The sequence below is a fragment of the Salmo trutta genome, chromosome 36, assembly GCF_901001165.1.
Source record: "Salmo trutta chromosome 36, fSalTru1.1, whole genome shotgun sequence".
Lineage (NCBI taxonomy): Eukaryota > Metazoa > Chordata > Actinopteri > Salmoniformes > Salmonidae > Salmo > Salmo trutta.
The window spans coordinates 32043896-32063615 of record NC_042992.1 but is presented as its reverse complement, the minus strand read 5'-3'; the positions used below and the strand labels follow the sequence as shown (position 1 = coordinate 32063615).

General features: G+C 42.4%; 1 protein-coding gene across 2 annotated transcripts in view; it reads right to left on the bottom strand.

Annotated features, from left to right (window-relative positions):
- Nucleotides 1-847: 847 nt before the first annotated feature.
- The window catches only part of LOC115175884 (zinc fingers and homeoboxes protein 2), a 28665-nt gene continuing 9792 nt past the window's right edge, over nt 848-19720 (bottom strand). Inside the window, exons 3-5 of one of the 2 annotated variants that reach the window (XM_029735495.1) lie at nt 9769-9875; nt 2196-5195; nt 848-1902 (exon numbers count right to left, since the gene is read on the bottom strand). In XM_029735495.1, the coding sequence (XP_029591355.1) occupies nt 2199-5024 (2826 nt within the window). In that variant the 5' untranslated portion in view covers nt 5025-5195; nt 9769-9875 and the 3' untranslated portion in view covers nt 848-1902; nt 2196-2198. The remainder of the gene's footprint in view (nt 1903-2195; nt 5196-9768; nt 9876-19720) is intronic. The other variant, XM_029735494.1, reaches the window with a different exon arrangement.

The following is a 19720-nucleotide window of genomic DNA, read 5'->3' as shown; positions in this document are numbered from 1 at the left end:
AAAACAATTCCCCCCAGAAGTAGGTGGCAAAGGCCAGAAATCACATTCCCGTCCAATAGTGGCACAGGATTGAAAGCTGAGCGGAATTATATGTATCATCATTGTGGAGTACAGGCTAAATAGTCCCCTCTCATTCCATGAGATTGGCAAAGTGGTTCATTTAGAGCAGGAAACTGTTTTGGAAATCAAATAAACAGTCTGCAGATTAGCGCATAAGCACTGAAACAGTACAAGTTTCCTGCAATAACAGTAAAGTCCCATATGGTCTGAAGTGGTAAAATGTGTTAAGGGTAAAGGCTTAAAAAAAAATATAATAAACTCATTGATACACCCCATACAAGCTTGTTCGATCCAAAAGGAGAGAGCACACTTCCAATATGCATGAATTACTTAATTCACACAGTATGTTTAGGTAACATTACAAGGTGGAGCTTGTACAAGTTTAAATGATTTTGTTTGGAAATGACCACATTACATTTTTTCCCCCCAAAATTCATAATGAAAACATCCAAAACAAATGCAATAGATCAATTACGTAATGATAATTGCATACAAACTAGACTGTTGGCTCTCACAAGCTTTGTTGTGGGCTACATGGAAAGATGGCCACTATTAACAGCCCTCTCAATTATAACCACAAATAAGATGGTTACATAATGGTTTTCACACAGGACTAATAGTGAAAGGTTAATGAGCCAAGGGTAATTTGATTGGTAGTCCATCCGAAAGCACTCACAGGATTTAACACAAGATCAACATTTAGCTGATCTCAGAAAGGTTTCTTTACAATACACTGCAACCAAGAAACCTCATGACATGCTGCATACATATGACAAAGAGTAAACACTGTGTGCTACCTTTAAAAAAAGGCTTCTGTTTTATTAGATTACAGCAGACATCAACTGGTTTTTGAAAAGAGTAAGCAGGACCTTGACATAAATACAGTATTTATTGATACAGTATATGTCTTGACCATGACACTACGGCGGGAGCAGTACATAAAGAGCTTGTATTGGTTTGTTTCTACTGTCTGAATGGAACTAGCACTACTTCTATTAAGCCAACATGTATGTATAAAGGCTATTACAGATGTGTATGTTCATCTGCAGAAACAACAAATAAATCAAATAGAGAAAGATATTAGAATATGATGCAGGCAGCATGATTCTGGATTTGTTTCAATGTGATTATTTCTTTCTGGTTTTGCCACTGACCGTTCTTTTCCTCTAACGTAGGTCCACAACATCACATGGTCAAACAAGCATGTTCCTTACAAGAATGCAGGTTGGCTTTGAGGCCAGAAATAGCACTTCAGAACAGTAAATAGTTTGATTTGATGTGAAGTAAGTCCACATGACAAGAGGGAACTGCAACGGAAGTTCAGCATTAGAAAACTGACTGAAGTATTGCCAACAGTTGTAGTGGTTCATTGTGTTTCATTACAAAATGTAGGACAGACCACTAAGACAGACCACTAAGACCAACTGGAGCGAAAAAAAGGGACGAGTTGCTCCCATTATAAAATGTAACAAAATTCCCCCCAAATTTTACAAATCTGTAGCAATACAGAAAAAATATATTTACAAGAACCTTTTTTTAAAAGTGTAATAATGCAGCAAATCCAGCTTTGGCACTCTACGATCACCACCTGGTCAGTGCTTCAGGCACACATTCAGTGCTCTGTGTCTTCTACTTCATCCTAAATCAAGCACAACATTACCATCATGTTTTTGTTTTTTTAAACGTTCTACGAAGTTAGCTCAACCTTGAGGAAATGTTGGGCACAAACTGGGATGGAACAAGCAAGAAATAATTTGTTCAGAAAATACAATATTCAATAATTAAACTCTTTCCTTTTCTTCTCAGCTCCTGTGTGGAACTGACAGTGGCAACTTTTCTCACCTGCAAGGAAGAAAAATTGTCCAGTCATTAAATTTTACACAGTTGGAACAACACTTTCACAAGAGCCCTGATAATTCCTAAAAGGGATTAAAAAGCTATTCTACTGCCAACAGTCAGGGCTTTCAATGCCTTGGTCCCATTGGTAACTAGAACATGTTGTGAAATGCAGCTACTATAGTAAAAAACATGTGCTATTCTATAAAACCTGTGACTACTCCCAGACATCTATTAGTAAGAGACTGATTTCTATGTTTTGGGAATGTTATTTAATCAAGTTTGATACACTTTCTTACCCTTTATCCAGTCACCCTTCCAGAAGCATCCTCCATCACCCTGTCTTTGTCCGAGACCAGTTCCTTAGCACCCATGAGTGCATCCATCCCCTTGGTTTCATCCATCCAGCTCCCGAACCCCTCTCGATAGCCTCCATTTTGGCCACCATTCCGGCTGCCATCAGATGCGTTTTGTTTAAATTTTCCAGCAAACCATTCTTTGATCTCTTGGCTCCCAAGACTGGCATGCTCTGCTAGCCTCCCAATATCCTCCACCTTGGGTGCTTTTACTTCCTGGTAGCGCTTGATTATGCTGAAAGCATTCTCTGTGCTCAGTAGCGGCCCCTCGCCATTTTGCCCACTGCTGTTCAGTTTATGGAAAAGCTCCATCCACTCCAAGGTCCCACTCTTCAGGGCTGACCTGCTGTCCTTGAACCAGCGGACGATTTCTGTGCGAGCAAGGCCTGTCTGGTCCTCAAGCTGATTGTATTCTTCAGGGGAAGGCCACTGAGTTTGTGCAAAAACATCCTTGAGAAGCCCCAAGGATTTGCTGTCTAGAGGCACTGAGCAAGTGGTGGTTGGGGCAATGATGGCAAGGGGAGAGCTTCTTGGATGGCCACCTTGTTTACACACACCATTCAGTGGTCCATGTTGTTGCTGCCGCTTATCAATGTACAGTCTCTTTGAGCCCATGGAGTTTAGAAGGGCTTGTTCAAGGTTGTCACGCAGCGCCCGGCGCTCTAAAAACCAGCTGTCAATTTCCTCCCGTGACAGTCGGGATGCATTCACCAGATTGTCAACGTCATTGTATGTTGGAGAGCTGTTTCTCTGGAAGTTCTCTTCTAGAATCTTCAGCTGCTCCGAGGTCTTTCCTTTCATTCTCTCCAAGAGTGGAAATTGAGTGGGGACTGATTTTTGCTGCTCTGGCTTCGATGCTAGCTCATTGTCCAACTGTAGAATGCCGTTGTCTGCATGGGGCCCTTGGTCATGAACCCACTTTGCATCCCCCCGAGAGACACCATTGGCTTCCCCAAGAGGGGTGAGCACTTTGTCCTCTGAGAGACGTCCTCTGATATATCCGGCTTTCAGCTCTGTTATTTGCACTTTTGTTTTCTTGCTGTCTGAGGAAAAGCTAGGGAGCTGGAACGGGCCCTTGAGGGAAGTCCGTGCTGACTTGATTATGGTTGGCCTCCTCACTTGAGAGGCAATGAGAGGGGGTGAGATTGGTAACTTTAAGTCTAAAGCCAAGAGAGAGTGGGTGATTGGAAGCTTGTCTTTAGAGACGAATGAAGGAGGAGGCAGCATATAACTCTTGAATTGAGGGGCGACAATAGGGGACACAATAGGCCTCTTCATCTCGGGGAAGACTGGAGAAGGTGCCATTGGCAGCTTAATTTTGGGGTTCACATGTGGAGGTGCCATGGACAGTTTTCCTTTAGATGCCATGAGAGGTGCTGCCGAGGACCTCTTCATCTCAGAGGCAATAATAGGAAGTGCTACAGATCTCTTCAGTTCAGGTGGGACTGGGGGTGGGGCCATGGGAAGTTTCTCTTTTCGGGGAACTGGAGGAGGGGCCATTAGTATCTTCTCTTTTGGGTCTTCTGCAGGGGCCGCCATGGAGCGCTTTAAATCTGGGGCGGATGAAGGAATTGCCATGGGTCGCTTGAGAGGTTGCACATAACTGGCTACAGTCACTGCAACAGGAGCACAGGTCATGGTTGATCCATTAGCAATACTTGTCAGTACTAGACTAGACTGCCCAAAGCTCGTCTGAATAAGGGGCTGGGTGGCTTTGGCAGGCTGAGAGATTGGTGTAGGCAGAACGGTGAAAGTCTGATGCATGGGTGGGATGGAGCCATTGAACATTTTCTTCCTGGCTTCCTCTACTTCCTCTGGTGACCAGGTGATGCCTTGCTTTAGCCGTTGGGTAGTGAACCACACCTTTATTTGCTCTTCTGGGTGCTTGGACGCAGCAGTGAGCCAGGACAGCTCAGCATGGGTTGGGTAAGGGAATTTGTTAAACGATGTCATTAGGGTTGTATTATTGTCCAATGAAGTATTATATTGGGTAGAGTTCAGAGGAACAGCAATTGTTGGTACAGAACTGAAGTTGGGTGGTCGTTGGAGCAATGGCATTACATATGAGAGCCCTTGAATGATCGTTGGTTCAGGGACGATCATCGTGCCGTTTATGTTCACAGCAGTGATTTGATCTTTTGGGATAAGGTTTTCCAACAGGTTCTCCAAATCATTCCCTTGGTAGAGGGACTGTATGTTGTCCATTTTTGGCTTGCCGTTCTTCACCGTAGTTGGTTTTCTTGGTGGAAAAGTGACAAAGCCGTTACCACCTTGTCCGTCTGCAGTATCGCAGAAAACTGAATTGGTCTTGCCTTCGATTGTCTGCTCCAAGATGGTCTGGTTATTTACTTTTACCCTCTTGAACTTGAAGTTGGTCTCTCCAGGGTGTTGGGTCTCATTGTGGTCTGTTAGAGAGTCAAACTTTTTGGTGCTGAAGTTGCACACGGCGCACAGGTAGAGGGGGTTGAGTATAACATTGGGGTGACTGGAGTCTACGTGCTCTTTAAAGTCATTCAGGTTCTGGGTGGAGAAGGTACAGTATTTGCACTCATAACCTCCATGCTGCCTCCGCCGGGGCATAGGATCAGCTTCCGCCACAACTTTTGCTTCTATAGTGTCTTGTAATGTCTGGTTTTGATTTTCAACAGACTCTGAAGACCCATTTTTGGTCACAATGTCAGTGGACACTTCCACTTCTTCCGAGTCATCCTGCTCCATCATGTCACTTACCCGGATCATGCAGGGGTTGGAGGATTTTCTGCGTCTGGACATTGCTGGTGACTGCTGTGGGATGTTATTTGGGTCAAGGGGAGGGTAAGTCTCCAGTGTTTGAGGAAGACCCTGCTCCACTACTGTCCTGGGTTTGCAGTGGTGTCTCCTGCTGACTGTGGACGTCAGCTCCCGTGTGCGGCTTCATTAGAGTTCATCCCAGATGGCATTCACCTGGAATAAAAGTGGCAAAAAAATGAAATGTTAAAGGAGCAATCCGCAGTTCAAAAAAGCTGACATGAAAATGATAGTTTTAGACATGTTTTGAGGCTATACAGTGTTTGTTTAAATGTAATTTGTATACAAACATTGGAGTTAAAAAGCTTACATTTTGGGTTCTGTTGGGGTACGACAGTTAAAGTTAGTTAAACTAAGTTCATGAAGTATTTATAAGTTATATTCTTCATGAATCAAATGGGTACATATCATTCATTGATAAGTCCAAAAATGTATGTAGCAATGCAGATTGGCCCTGACATTACATTTACATTTTAGTCATTTAGCAGACGCTCTTATCCAGAGCGACTTACAGTAGTGAATGCATACATTTCATACATTTATTTTGTATTTATTTTTTAATATTTTTTTTCCTGTGCTGGCCCCCCGTGGGAAACGAACCCACAACCCTGGTGTTGCAAACACCATGCTCTACCAACTGAGCTACAGGTACATCACCTTCTAATCTCACTCTTGTCTCACTCTTGTCTAATCTCACTCTTGTAAAACTAGTTCAAAACCACATACAGTAGCTCTATAAATTCTACATATCATTAAATATCTACAGAGAGGGGGCCTAAACTGCAGTGCTGAGGTGTGACTTTCAATACAAAGTGTAACTTCAAAGAATATCCTTGTATCATTTGACATTCACACAAAATCAAACGTTATTGAGTGCCGAAAGAGTCATATTCAGGCATTCTGAAGCGTAACATGTGTGCCAATGTTAGCACAAAGCAGAAAAACTAGGCCAGGGCCTGAGTGAGACTTGTGATGGGGGGGTGGGGGGGAGGGAGAGAAGTAAAAACTAAGACAACTTACTTATCTAATAATGACAGTATCCGAAACCTTAGTGTATTAGCCATTTTAAGTCATTGAACTTGTAGCTTTATCATTTTAATTCAATTTGTAGGCTACATGCAATGGTTCTACCCAAGCTAGCCTACAGTAACTAAATAACATTAATTAGGCCTATAGTATAAGTATATTTTATTACCAACAAACTTAAATCGCCCCTAGCAAAACCGTGAACGTTTTTTTGTTCAGGTTAATTGACAAAAGTATCATTATGCCACGTCAGCGTGGTTTTATCAATTGTATACTTAAGTCTGTCTTGACAAACTTTACATCTAGTCTAAAATACTCTGAACTTAAATGACACCTAGAACTTTCAACACCAGTCTGAAAATGCTCTGTAGGAAAACAGCCATGTTAAATATTCATTAGCACCATGAGACGCGTGTCTAAAAAGCATTCATTAAATCAATCATTCATTATCCACACAGGGCCTGAAACAGTAAATAGGCTACATAGTGTCAACGTGCCTAAAGGCACATGACACACCAAGAAATTGACCATATGACTTCCTTCCTGAAGATTGCATACAGTATTGACTATTCATGTGACGCAGAAAAACACGGCATGTTTTTAAAGCAAAACTGACAGCTTTAGGCCAATATTCTGTAATCCAAGTAATATTGTATAAAAAGCTTGGCAACAGTGTCCTCCGCTCTATGTCTGTCAACATGCTGGGCTGCAGGGATCATGTTTACTTGCAGCTTAAGAATGCAACATGCCATGCATCTCGTCACTTCTACCTGAACAACAGTCTATGGCATGAACACAAAAGATTCTCCTTAAAATATGGAAGATTATTCAAACACACTTGCCTCAAACATTATTCAGCCTCATCAAGGCAAGCCGAATTCTACTCAAACGTTATTTTTCATGCCCATATCGCCCAGAACTGAATAATAAACTCAAAGATTAATAATTCTTATATTAGTATTTTATGGGCACGTCCTCCTTCCTAAATGAAATAGATTCAGTGGCTCCTTATAAAACGTACAAAATTAAGACTGCTTTAATTTCCATGGTGTCACTATGGCAACAGCAGAGACAGCGAGGTGCCCTTCTGCTACCTCACCGCTGCATATTAACGATTTCTTCTCACAGGTGCTAATTAGGCGAGGAGGGCTTGCTGTCGAGCAGAGCCCGGGCCAGCCACAGTGAACAGCGTGTGGCGAAGGGTCCTCTGCAAACCCCGTCGGGACGATCCGTTCCGGCTGATCAGTGACGCTCGCCTGGGCAGGCCTTCACCACGCCACGGAGGCAGCAGGACTGGGCTGATCAAACATGCATGAGCCTGTCTGTCTCGTGTCCTCGGGTAACTCTCAAAGCGCCAGTCAGCCAAGGGGGGACATAAGCCGGCCTCCAGACTGCCTGGGATATGACTTAGACCTCATCTGTGCATACTGGCAGATTAACTCACTTCATAAATGGTGGCAACACCGACTGCCTAAAATCAAGGCAATTCCCTCTAAAGAAGACTGACAGTGACATATGCCAGAGATGTTCAGGGATCTATACAGTGCAAAAAAAGTGCTGAAGATTTCTAAGTGGTGCAGGGAACTCCTCCGGTGCCAGTTGAGAGAACAAATGAAATGAATCATCATGGATGATCAATGTCCTGTGCAGCCAGAGCCGACTGGGTAAAACCCCTGAGGCAGCCTCTACTGAGTCACATACACACAGCCCTGCCCCGCAGACAGCTCTCCATCACAACAGAGAGAAAGTAAGAGGGGACAGAGAAAAACAAGACTGAGCATGTTATGTAGGGTCCAAACCAAGCGGTATTTGTGATCAGACTGTAGGCTAATTACTAACACAAAAAGGAACTTCCTATTTACTATAAAACAATGATTATATCCTCGGAATATTAACACCAGTAAGGATAAGGATTCCTGTAGGATTTCAGACTACACCCCCTAAAGACAATGAGGCATCAATTGTTCTCTCAAATGAAAACAGGTTTTCATTTGTTGTCCTCAAACACCGATAGCAGAGTTCATTCAGCATCATGCAATCCAAACAAGCAGTTCTAGAGAGGATCATGTTCTCTTTCCCCCTGTAGAGTCATTTCCAGATCAAAGGGTGGTGACTGACTGACATTCAATATCAAAGTCCTCAAATAGTGCAGTGGACTGAGGAAACTTTGCATGGGTCTGATTTCAAAAGTATGTTAAATCTAAGCTCATCGGCTAAATCTTGCTCCATTTGGTTAAACGTTTTGTTAAGAAGTGCTTTGCCAGTGAGAGGAGACGAAACCCAAATAAAACAGCAGCTCATATCAATGAGACAGGCAAATTTGAATGAGCACAGAATTAATTTAAATCTCATCAGGCCGCCCTTTAATACCTTATCAGTTCTGCATGGAGACAACGGACGTTATCGCATTAGTCCCCCTTTGGTGTTTCGTAAGTCAGTGTAGCTTAATTGAAGTGATTAGACCGTTACCTTTTAGGGGAATAGCTCATGGGAAGTTATGCACTGTGCTGTTGTCTTTGGCAACATAGGTCAGTTTAATATCTTCAGTGTAGAACTGTACAACATGCACTACATGACCAAAAGTGTGTGGACAGCAGCTCGCTGAACATCTCATTCCAAAATCATGGGCATTAATATGTAGTTGGTCCCCCCCCCCCCCCTTCTGCTATAAAAACAGCCTCCACTTCTGGGAAGGCTTTCCAAAAGATGTTGGAACATTGCTGCGGAAACTTGCTTCCATTCAGCAAGGTCAGGCACTGATGTTGGGCGATTAGGCCTGGCTCGCAGTCGGCATTCCAATTCTTCCCAAAGGTGTTCGATGGGGTTGCGGTCAGGGCTCTGTGCAGGCCAGTTAAGTTCTTACACACCAATCGACAAACCATTTCTGTATGGACCTCGCTTTGACCATGGGTGCTCGACTATGGAAACCCATTTCATGAAGCTCCCGACAAACAGCTCGTGCTGACATTGCTTCCAGAGGCAGCTGGGAACTCAGTAGTGAGTGTTGCAATCAAGGAACTTTTTAAGCGCTGTGCACTTCAGCGGTCCCATTCTTTGAGCTTGTGTGGCTTACCACTTCGCAGCTGAGCTGTTGTTGCTCCTAGACGTTTCTACTTCACAATAACAGCACTTACAGTTGACCCTGGGCAGATCTAGCAGGGCAGAAATTTGACAAACTGACTTGCTGGAAAGGTGGCATTCCTCTTCAGTAAGACCATTCTACTGACAATGTTTGTCTATGGAGATTGCATGGCGGTGTCCTCAATTTTACAAACCTGTCAACAACGGGTGTGGCTGAAATAGCAGAATCCACTAATTTGAAGGGGTGTCCACATACTTTTGTATATATAGTGTGTACAAATTCTTACAAAACCAATGTGCTACAAGTCAATAAATACAACTAAACACACACAACAAATGATACAAAACAAATACAGCCATACAATGTACACCACACAAATTGTGTAGGCTATTCTATACTTTTATATAGGGATGTAATATATATATATATATATAAATAATGATGCTACTACAGACTTTTCCCTACCTTTTTATATAGTTTTAATATTTATTAATTTTTAAACTCGCTACCAGATAAGTATTTCCCCTAGAAAATGTGTTTTGGGGGGATATCTATATAAAAAGGTAGGGAAAAGTCTGTAGTAGCATCATTGTGCAAGGCTTCATTCCAAACAACTCTTACCATGTTCAATCGTTATGCTCAGATTGATGCCCCTGAAACTGATGGCAGTTTTGGATCCAGGCTACAGGGGTGAATTCTCCTCAGATGGCCATGGGACTGGCATGTTGCTATGGAAACAGCCAAACCGGAGATAAGAGTGATTCAATCTACTCCAAGACCTTTTGATGGAAATTGTTTCGTTTTGATTAACCTTTCTGGGAAGGAGGTTCCGCTAGCGGAACACCTGGCCTACAGCCAGTGAAATTGCAGGGCACCAAATTCAAACAGAAATCTCATAATTAAAATTCCTCAAACATACAAGTATTATACACCATTTTAAAGATAAACTTCGTTAATCCAACCAGTGTCCGATTTCAAAAAGGCTTTACGGTGAAAGCACACCATGCGATTGTTAGGTCAGCGCCTAGCCACAAAAAAACCATACAGCCATTTTCCAAAGGAGAGTTGTCACAAAAGTCAGAAACAGCATTAAATGTAATCACTAACCTTTGATGATCTTCATCTGGTGGCACTCCCAGGACTCCATGTTGGACAATAAATGTTTGTTTTGTTCGATAAAGTTAATCTTTATGTCCAAAAACCTAATTTGAAATTGGCGTGTTATGTTCAGAAATGCATTGTCTCAAACAAACATCCGGTGAAAATGCAGAAAGTCACATCAAATTACAGAAATACTCATCATAAACATTGATATAAGATACAAGTGTTATACATACGATTAAAAGATACACTTCTTGTTAATCCAGCCGCTGTGTCCGATTTCAAAAAGGCTTTACGGTGAAAGCACACCATGCGATTATGTTAGGTCAGCGCCTAGCCACAAAAACCATACAGCCATTTTCCAACTAAGGAGAGGTGTCACAAAAGTCAGAAATAGCGTTAAATTTAATCACTTACCTTTGATGATCTTCATCTGATGGCACTCCCAGGTCTCCATGTTAGACAATAAATGTTTGTTTTGTTCAATAAAGTTAATCTTTATGCCCAAATACTTCCTTTTTGTTTGACCGTTTAGTCCAGTAATCCAAATGCACAAAGCGCGGGCACAAAGTCTAGACGAAAAGTCTAAAAAGTTCAATTTGAGTTCATAGAAACATGTCAAACGATGTTTCTAATCAATTCTTAGGGTGTTTTTATCATAAATATTCAATACTGTTTTCATTAGAAAGGAAAAAGGGAATGGAGCTTGCGCTCACAGACACGCACGTGACTAAACTAAAGGCTTTCACCTGGGCTATCTGCTTAGAGTGCTCTTATTCGCTCCCCTTTCATAATAGATGCCTGAAACAACTTCTAAAGACTTGACATCTAGTGGAAGCCTTTGGAAGTGCAATCTGACCCCACAGACACTGGCTATTCGATAGGCATTCACTTGAAAACTATAAACCTCAGAATTCCCACGCAAACTCCACACATTAAAAGACGTTTATTTCAAAAACACCAGCCAAGCAGGGAAATAGTTTGGCTGCACATCCTGTGCTGCTTGTTTAAGCTCCGATATGGAAAACGGCAACATTTCCCCCCCCCCATGCTTTCCTGCTTACACCCCTGCAGACAAAAAAAACAATTGAGCCTTACATTGTGGTAAAGCAAGGTTGTGGTCACTAAACAATGGCAAAAACGCAGTAAACGGTTTTCTGCTGACCATTGACCTGCGGATGAAAGGCTAAAACGTCAATCCACTCAAATTTGGAGCTTGCTTATGAAAAGTTATGAAACAATACATTAGCCCATTACAGTGTGATGCTGTAATCTGTGGTGAAGAAACCATTCATTTGTAAGTGCAAACAGACTGGGAAAAGGGCTACGTAGAGGAAAGGCACTCGTGTGTGTGTGTGTGTGTGCGCGCGTGAGAGAGCGCGCTGGAAGGGGTGTGTGCTGAATCACTCTGTGTGGTAGCCAGCTGCTTCTCTACATTTGGGGATGTCCAGCAGGAACTGGAGCCAGTGGAGCGGCAGACTCCATGGCTTCTTTCCCAGAGGGTTTAAAGGGGATGTCTGGGGGGAGAGAGAGAGAGAGGGGGACAAGAAGGGGGTCTGATGGCGACAAGGCAGAAGGAGTGGGCAGCGTTTTCGGCTGTTGTTCGACAGCAAATATGTATATTTTGCCAGACACATGGTCTAGGGAATAAAACAGTATCAGAACTCGTAGCAAGGGGCCTCCCGAGTGGAGCAGTGGTCTAAAGCACTGAATCGCAGTGCAACTAGAGATTCTGGGTTCGAGTCCAGGCTCTGTCGCAGCTGGCCGCGACCGGGAGACCCATGGGGCGGCACACAATTGGCCCTGCGTCGTCTGGGTTAGGGGAGGGTTTGGCTGGCAGGGATGTCCTTGTCCCATCGCGCAGCAACTCCTGTGGCGGGCCGGGCGCAGTGCACGCTGACACGGTCGCCAGGTGTACGGTGTTTCCTCTGACACATTGGTGCGGCTGGCTTACAGGTTAAGTGGGCACTGTGTCAAGAAGCAGCGCGGCTTGGTTGTGTTTCGGAGGATGCACGGCTCTCGACCTTCGCCTCTCCCAAGTCCGTACAGGAGTTGCAGCGATAAGACAAGACTAACTACCAATTGGATACCACAAAATTGAAAAAAATTAATTAAAAAAAATAAACGGGGACAACAGGTCTTTGTCTTTATAGACAAATGGAGACTGATGTCTGTCTAAAATATAATGTTCATCCAACAATGTATGCATGTAGGATACATGCAAGATCAAGTTTCTAACACTGTCCACGCAAGGTGTAAGTAAATTATGAAAGCAGCCAAAAATATGGCTAAACATAGGCAAACAAAGTATCGGAGTTGAATTAAGCCTCCCATGTACCAAGGACAAGCACACAGGTGAGATTCAAGGAGAATGACAGTTCCTTGCATGGCTTTTAACGTTGGGCATTCTTCATGGTTGTATGTGAAGCTTTTGAAAGACCTAGTCTAAATCTGCACCAGAATCACTGTTTTCCTGACAGATATGAATTATTCTATTACCACTGGGGCAAGGTAGGAGACATCACTTGGGTGAACTGCTTTAATGGCAGAGGTCGAGGAGAACTAATGTAGTGAAGTGTGAGACGGATCAAAAGACTGTCATGACCCTTGGTAACACGCCATTGCACAAATAAACAAACCCCAGATGGGTCTCGCTCCAACATTCAAATAAATACTGAGAAGTGCAATTTGTTATGCGGCCCATTAATTCCAGACACAATATTCACTTGTCTGTACCAAAAATCATTATTTATAGTAGATGGAAAAACATAGGCTAGATGCTGTATATTGTATGTTTGTTTACCTGAAAAGGGTGAGGCATCTACAATGAACTTCAATCAGATGGGAAAGGCAGAGGTTGTCGAATTTTAGGTTAATGAAGCATCTACTACACTTTAATAAACCCTGAATGAACCCTTAAAAGATAACTTTGAGACACATTCATCTTGAAAGAAATTAGTGAAAAATGTCATCCATGTGTGTAGTGATTACTGTGTACAGTATTCTAGAGGTAACACTGAAATTCCCTTTGCTGCATGTTCTACCATCTGACTAACCATCACAGGGATTTTTCTGTTATTGAAATCTTTGGGTGGGAAACCTAGGCTTTTTTTTTTTTTCTCCTCCTCAGGCTGCCTCAGTCCCCCAAAAATATTTTTCGGGATGGAAAAACACTTTCAGTGTAAATGTATGTAGAAAAATACAATGGACACACACATTTTGGGTCACTTGAAATCAGTTGCAAAATGAATAGTCAAGACATTGACAAGGTTATAAATAATGATTTTTTATTGAAATAATAATTGCGTCCTTCAAACTTTGCTTTCGTCAAAGAATCCTCCATTTGCAGCAATTACAGCCTTGCAGACCTTCGGCTATCTAGTTGTGAATTTGTTGAGGTAATCTGAAGAGATTTCACCCCATGCTTCCTGAAGCACCTCCCACAAGTTGGGCACTTCTTACGTACTATACGGTCAAACTGCTCCCACAACAGCTCAATAGGGTTGAGATCCGGTGACTGTGCTGGTCACTCCAATAGACAGAATACGAGCTCTGCTTCTACCCTACATAGTTGTTGCATAGCTTGGAGCTGTGCTTTGGGTCATTGTCCTGTTGTAGGAGGAAATTGGCTCCAATTAAGAACTGTCCACAGGGTATGGTGATAGCCTTCCTTTAAGATCCCTTTAACCCTGTACAAATCTCCCACTTTACCACCACCAAAGCACCCCCAGACCATCACATTGCCTCCACCATGCTTGACAGATGGCGTCAAGCACTCCTCCAGCATTTTTCATTTTTTTTGCATCTCATGAATGTTCTTCTTTGTGATCCAAACACCTCAAACTTAGATTAGTCTGTCCACATAACAACACCCCCCCCCCCCCAATCTTCCTCTGTCCAGTGTCTGTTCTTTTGCCTATCTTTTCTTTTTATTGGCCAGTCTGAGATATGGCTTTTTCTTTGCAACTCTGCCTAGAAGGCCAGCATCCGGGAGTCACTTCTTCACAGTTGACGTCAAGACTGGTGTTTTGCGGGTACTATTTAATGAAGCTGTCAGTTGAGGACTTGTGAGGCGTCTGTTTCTCAAACTAGACACTAATGTACTTGGCCTCCCACTCCTCTTTCTAGTCTGGTTAGACCAGTTTGTGCTGTTCTGTGAAGGAAGTAGTACACAGCATTGTACGAGATCTTCAGATTCTTGGCAATTTCTCGCATGGAATAGCCATCATTTCGCAGAACAAAAATAGACTGACGAGTTTCAAAAGAAAGTCTTATGTTTCTGGCCATTTTGAGCCTGTAATTGAGCCCACAAACGCTGATGCTCCAGATACTCAACAAGTCTAAAGGCCAGTTTTATTGCTTCTTTTAAATCAGGACAACAGTTTTCAGCTGTGCTAACAACTGCAAAATGGTTTTCTAATGATCAATTAGCATTTTAAAATGATAAACTTCGATTAGTTAACACAACGTGCCATTGGAACACAGGAGTGATGGTTGCTGATAATGGGCCTCTGTACGCCCATGTAGATTTTCCATAAATTATTTTTAAAAAGCAATTTCCAGCTACAATAGTCATTTACAATGTCTACACTGTATTTCAGATCAATGATGTTTTTTTTTTAAATGGATGAAAAAAAAGTGCTTTTCTTTCAAAAACAAGGACATTTCTAAGTGACACCAAACTTATGAACGGTATTGTAAATATTTTAAAATACTATCATCGTTGAGAACTAACCATTACAAAATAAAATGCTAGACAGTCAGGGAGAACTGAAAATTCCCAAAACAATGAATTTGGCAGTTTATATTGTTATCATGTTTGATCTATGGCTAAATGCATAGAGTCGGTGGAAATTTTCTTTAAAAACTGCCAAATTCTCTCAGCTCCATGCCAGAATATGTAGAATCGCAGTAAATTAGCTTTAAAACGGCAACATTTTCTCTCTGGTCCATGGCAATATGTGTAGAATTGCAGGAAATTAGCTTTAACACTGTAAACATCTCTCAGCTCAATGGATACATTTGTAGAATTGCAGGAGAAATTGGCTTAAAATGCTAAAATGTCTCTACACCGCCAATACGGGGGCCTCTAAAATGATATATAAATTCAGCCGCACCGACCACGCCCATTGCCATACTCCTCCCGTCACGCCCACCACCTAAACCTCAATTTGACCCCACTCTGTTAGAATGTAGTTTGATAGTTATGTATTAGAATAAATAGGCGGCCCTACTCAATGCATGACTAAGAAGATTAAAGCAGCTAGCTAACGTTAACTATGCTAGTTAGCATTAGTAGCTAGTAATCAACTTTGATGAGCATTCTGTTTAGTTTGCTCAATGGAAAATGTTAGATTTTCACATTTCGACAAGCTTCTGAATCGTTGCATATACAGTGCATTTGGAAAGTATTCAGACCTTCACTTTTTCCACGTTACAGCCTTATTCTTAAATCGATTAAATACATTTTTCCACTCAATGTATACACAATACCCCATAATGACAAAGCGATAAACTATTTTTTAGAAATGTTGGCAAATACATAAATTAACTTGGAGTCCATCTGTGGTAAATTCAACTGACTGGAAATTTGGAATTGTCCGTGGAGCCCCGAGACAGGATTATGTTCAGGCACAGATCTGGGGGAGGGTAGCAAAACATTTCTGCAGCTTTTGAAGGTCCCCAAGAACACTGTGGATCATCATTCTTAAATTGAAGAAGTTTGGAACCACCAAGACTCTTCCTGGCCGCAACTCCTCAATAAAATGCACGACAGCTCGCTTGGAGTTTGCCAAAAGGCACCTTAAGGACTCTCAGACCATGAGAAACAAGATTCTCTGGTGTGATGAAACCCAAAATGAACTCTTTGGCCTGAATGCCAACCGTCATGTCTGGAGGAAACCTGGCACCATCACTACGGTGAAGCATGGTGGTGGCAGCATCATGCTGTAGGGATGTTTTCAGTGGCAGGGCCTGGGAGACTAGTCAGGATCGAGGGAAAGATGAACGGAGCAAATTACAGATGAAAACCTGCTCCAGAGCCCTCAGGACCTCAGACTGGGGTGAGGTTCACCTTCCAACAGAACACCGACCCTAAGCACACAGCCAAGACAACACAGGAGTGACTTTGGGACAAGTCTATGAATGTCCTAGCCATAGCACGGACTTAAACATTCCTGGAGACCTGAAAATAGCTGTGCGGCAAAGCTCCCCATCCAACCTGACAGAGCTTGAGAGGACCTGCAGAGAAGAAATGGGAGAAATTCCCCAAATACAGGTGTGCCAAGCTTGTAGCATCATACCCAAAAAGACTTGAGGCTATACTGAGTAAAAGGTCTGAATACCTATGTAAATTGGATATATATTGAGTAAAAGGTCTGAATACCTATGTAAATGAGATATATATATATATATATATATATAAATTTGCAAACATTTCGAAAAACTTGTTTTTGCTTTGTCATTTTGGGGTATTATGAGTAGACTGATCAAGTAAAAAAACGAATCAATTTTAGAATAAGGCTATAACGTAACAAAATGTGGAAAAAGTAAAGGGGTCTGAATACTTTCCGAAGGCACTGTAGCTGAAAACATTTGAATAAACTCACAAAATGATCATTATTTACAAGTTAATGGCGAGCCAATTACAGAAAATAGCTTACGGCTGTGAGTGCGACGAAATAAAAGCAGGGCATTCTACCTGAGAATTTTAGAACCTTGACACTGTCTCGTCGGCATAATGTCATATCCTATTTGACTTTAGTGCAGGTCATGTTCTTCACATTACCGTCTCTGGTAAACCCCATACTACATCAAATCAAAGTTGATTTGTCACATGCAAAAGGACACAGGTGTAGTGAAATGGTTACTTGCATAGTAGTCTTTTGTTGAGACATGTAGCTAGCAAGCTAAACAGTTAAAAGTTTTACCCCTTTTTTTTCTCCCCAATTTCGTGGTATCCAATTGGTGGTAGTTAAGTCTTGTCTCATCGCTGCAACTCCTGTACGGACTCGGGAGAGGCGAAGGTCAAGAGCCATGCGTCCTCCGAAACACAACCCAACCAAGCCTCAATGTGTCGGAGGAAACACCGTACATCTGGCGACCTGGTCAGCGTGCACTGCACCCGGCCTGCCACAAGAGTCGCTAGTGTGTGATGAGACAAGGATATCCCTGCCGGCCAAACCCTCCCTAACCTGGACGACGCTGGGCCAAATGGTGCGCCGCCCCATGGGCCTCCCGGTCGCAACCGGCTGCGACAGAGCCTGGGCTCGAACCCAGATTCTCTGGTGGCACAGGGTAGTAACCTTAGACCACTGCACCGCCCGGGAGGTCCCCTAGCTAGCTAAACAATTACCCAAAATCCCAACTCATAACATTACTGCATGAATCTGCAGGTAGCTAACCAACCAGGTTCAATGTCTGCTAGGTAGCTAACATTACGCTACAACTAGTAGCTACCATCACGTTTTAGTTATTTTACCCTTATACAGTACCAGTCAAAAAAGTTTGGACACCTACTCATTCAAGTGTTTATTTTTTACATTTTAGAATAACAGTGAAGACATCAAAACTATAAAATAACACATATGGAATCATGTAGTAACCAAAAAAAGTTAAACAAATCTAAAATATATTTTAGATTCTTCAAAGTAGCCACCCTTTGCCTTGATAACAGCTTTGCACACCCTTGGCATTCTCTCAAACAGCTTCACCTGGAATGCTTTTCCAACAGTCTTGAAGGAGTTCCCACATATGGTGAGCACTTGTTGGCTGCTTTTCCTTCCCTCTGCGGTCCAACTCATCCCAAACCATCACAATTGGATTGAGGTCGGGTGACAGTGGAGGCCAGGTCATCTGATGCAGCACTCCATCACTCTCCTTCTTGGTCAAATAGCCCTTACACAGCCTGGAGGTGTGTTGGGTCATTGTCCTGTTGAAAAACAAAATGATAATCCCATTTACACCATCCCATCTGGTTTGGGCTATCGCTGTAGAATGCTGTGGTAGCCATGCTTGTCAAGTGTGTCTTGAAATCTGAATAAATCACTGACAGTGTCAACAGCAAAGTACCCCCACCATCTCACCACCTCCTCCATGCTTCACAGTGGGAACCACACATGCAGAGATCATCCGTTCACCTGCGTCTCACAAAGACACGGCGGTTGGAACCAAAAATCTTTCCACCGGTATAATGTTCATTGCTCCTGTTTCTTGGTCCAAGCAAGTTCTTCTTATTGGTGTCCTTTAGTGTTTTATTTGCAGCAATTCGACCATGAAATCCTGATTCACGCAGTCTCCTCTGAACAGTTGATGTTGAGATGTGTCTTACTTGAACTCTGAAGCATTTATTTAGGCTGCAGTTTGAGGTGCAGTAAACTACTGAACTTATCCTCTGCAGCAGAGGTAACTCTGGGTCTTCCTTTCCTGTGGCGGTCCTCATGACAGCAAGTTTCATAATAGCGCTTGGTTTTTGCCACTGCACTTGAAGAAACTTTCAAAGTTATTGAAATTTTCCACATTGACTGACCTTCAGTAACGGACTGTCGTTTCTCTTTGCTTATTTCAGCTGTTCTTGCCATAATATGGACATGGTCTTCACCAAATAGGGCTATCTTCTGTATACCACCCATACCTTGTCACAATACAACTGATTGGCACACCTGTTAATTGAAATGCATTCCAGGTGACTACATCATGAAGCTGGTTGAGAGAATGCCAAGAGTGTGCATAGCTGTCAAAGGCAAAGGGTGGCTACTTTAAGAAATTCCAAAATATATACATGTTCATTTGTTTAACACTTTTTTGGTTACTACATGGATTCCGTGTGTCATTTCATAGTTTATGTCTTCACCATTATACTACAATGTAGAAAATAGTAAAAATAAAGAAAAATGAGTAAGTGTCCAAACTTTTGACTGGTACTGTACATCGATGGACGCTTCTCCCTCTGTCACGAGTGCCATGGTTGCCCTGAGTTTGAAGATGTAATCCGGAGACGGGTGTTTTATACAACAGCCTTCGGCGTATTCTCTTTTCGACTCCGTCTGCATATTTGCAATCAAAACGGCAGAATTTTCTCCATCTCCTTCGCTATCATACTCTAATTCCACCGGGCATTCCACTGATTTCAAAACGCAGTCCTCCAGAAAGTGGAGCGCAACAACTTTGCAGTTCCACTACGTGATATTTTTCAAAAAAGCTGTGTTAGAAAGGACCACCTACACATGCTGACCAGCTCATGTTATAGACAGAAGCGTGCTACATGGCAGACCAATCCGTGGCTAAACCAACTAGGCTCATAATTTAACAATTTTATTCATATTTACAGATGGCATACAAATTGTTATTAAGGCACATGAAAGTTCACATGCTCCAGAAGGCATTTCTGCATTTTGATTAAAAAAAAAAGTACATTTAAATGCCTCTCTTAGGAAGTAGTGACGCATGACATACACCTAGTTTCCTGAAACGA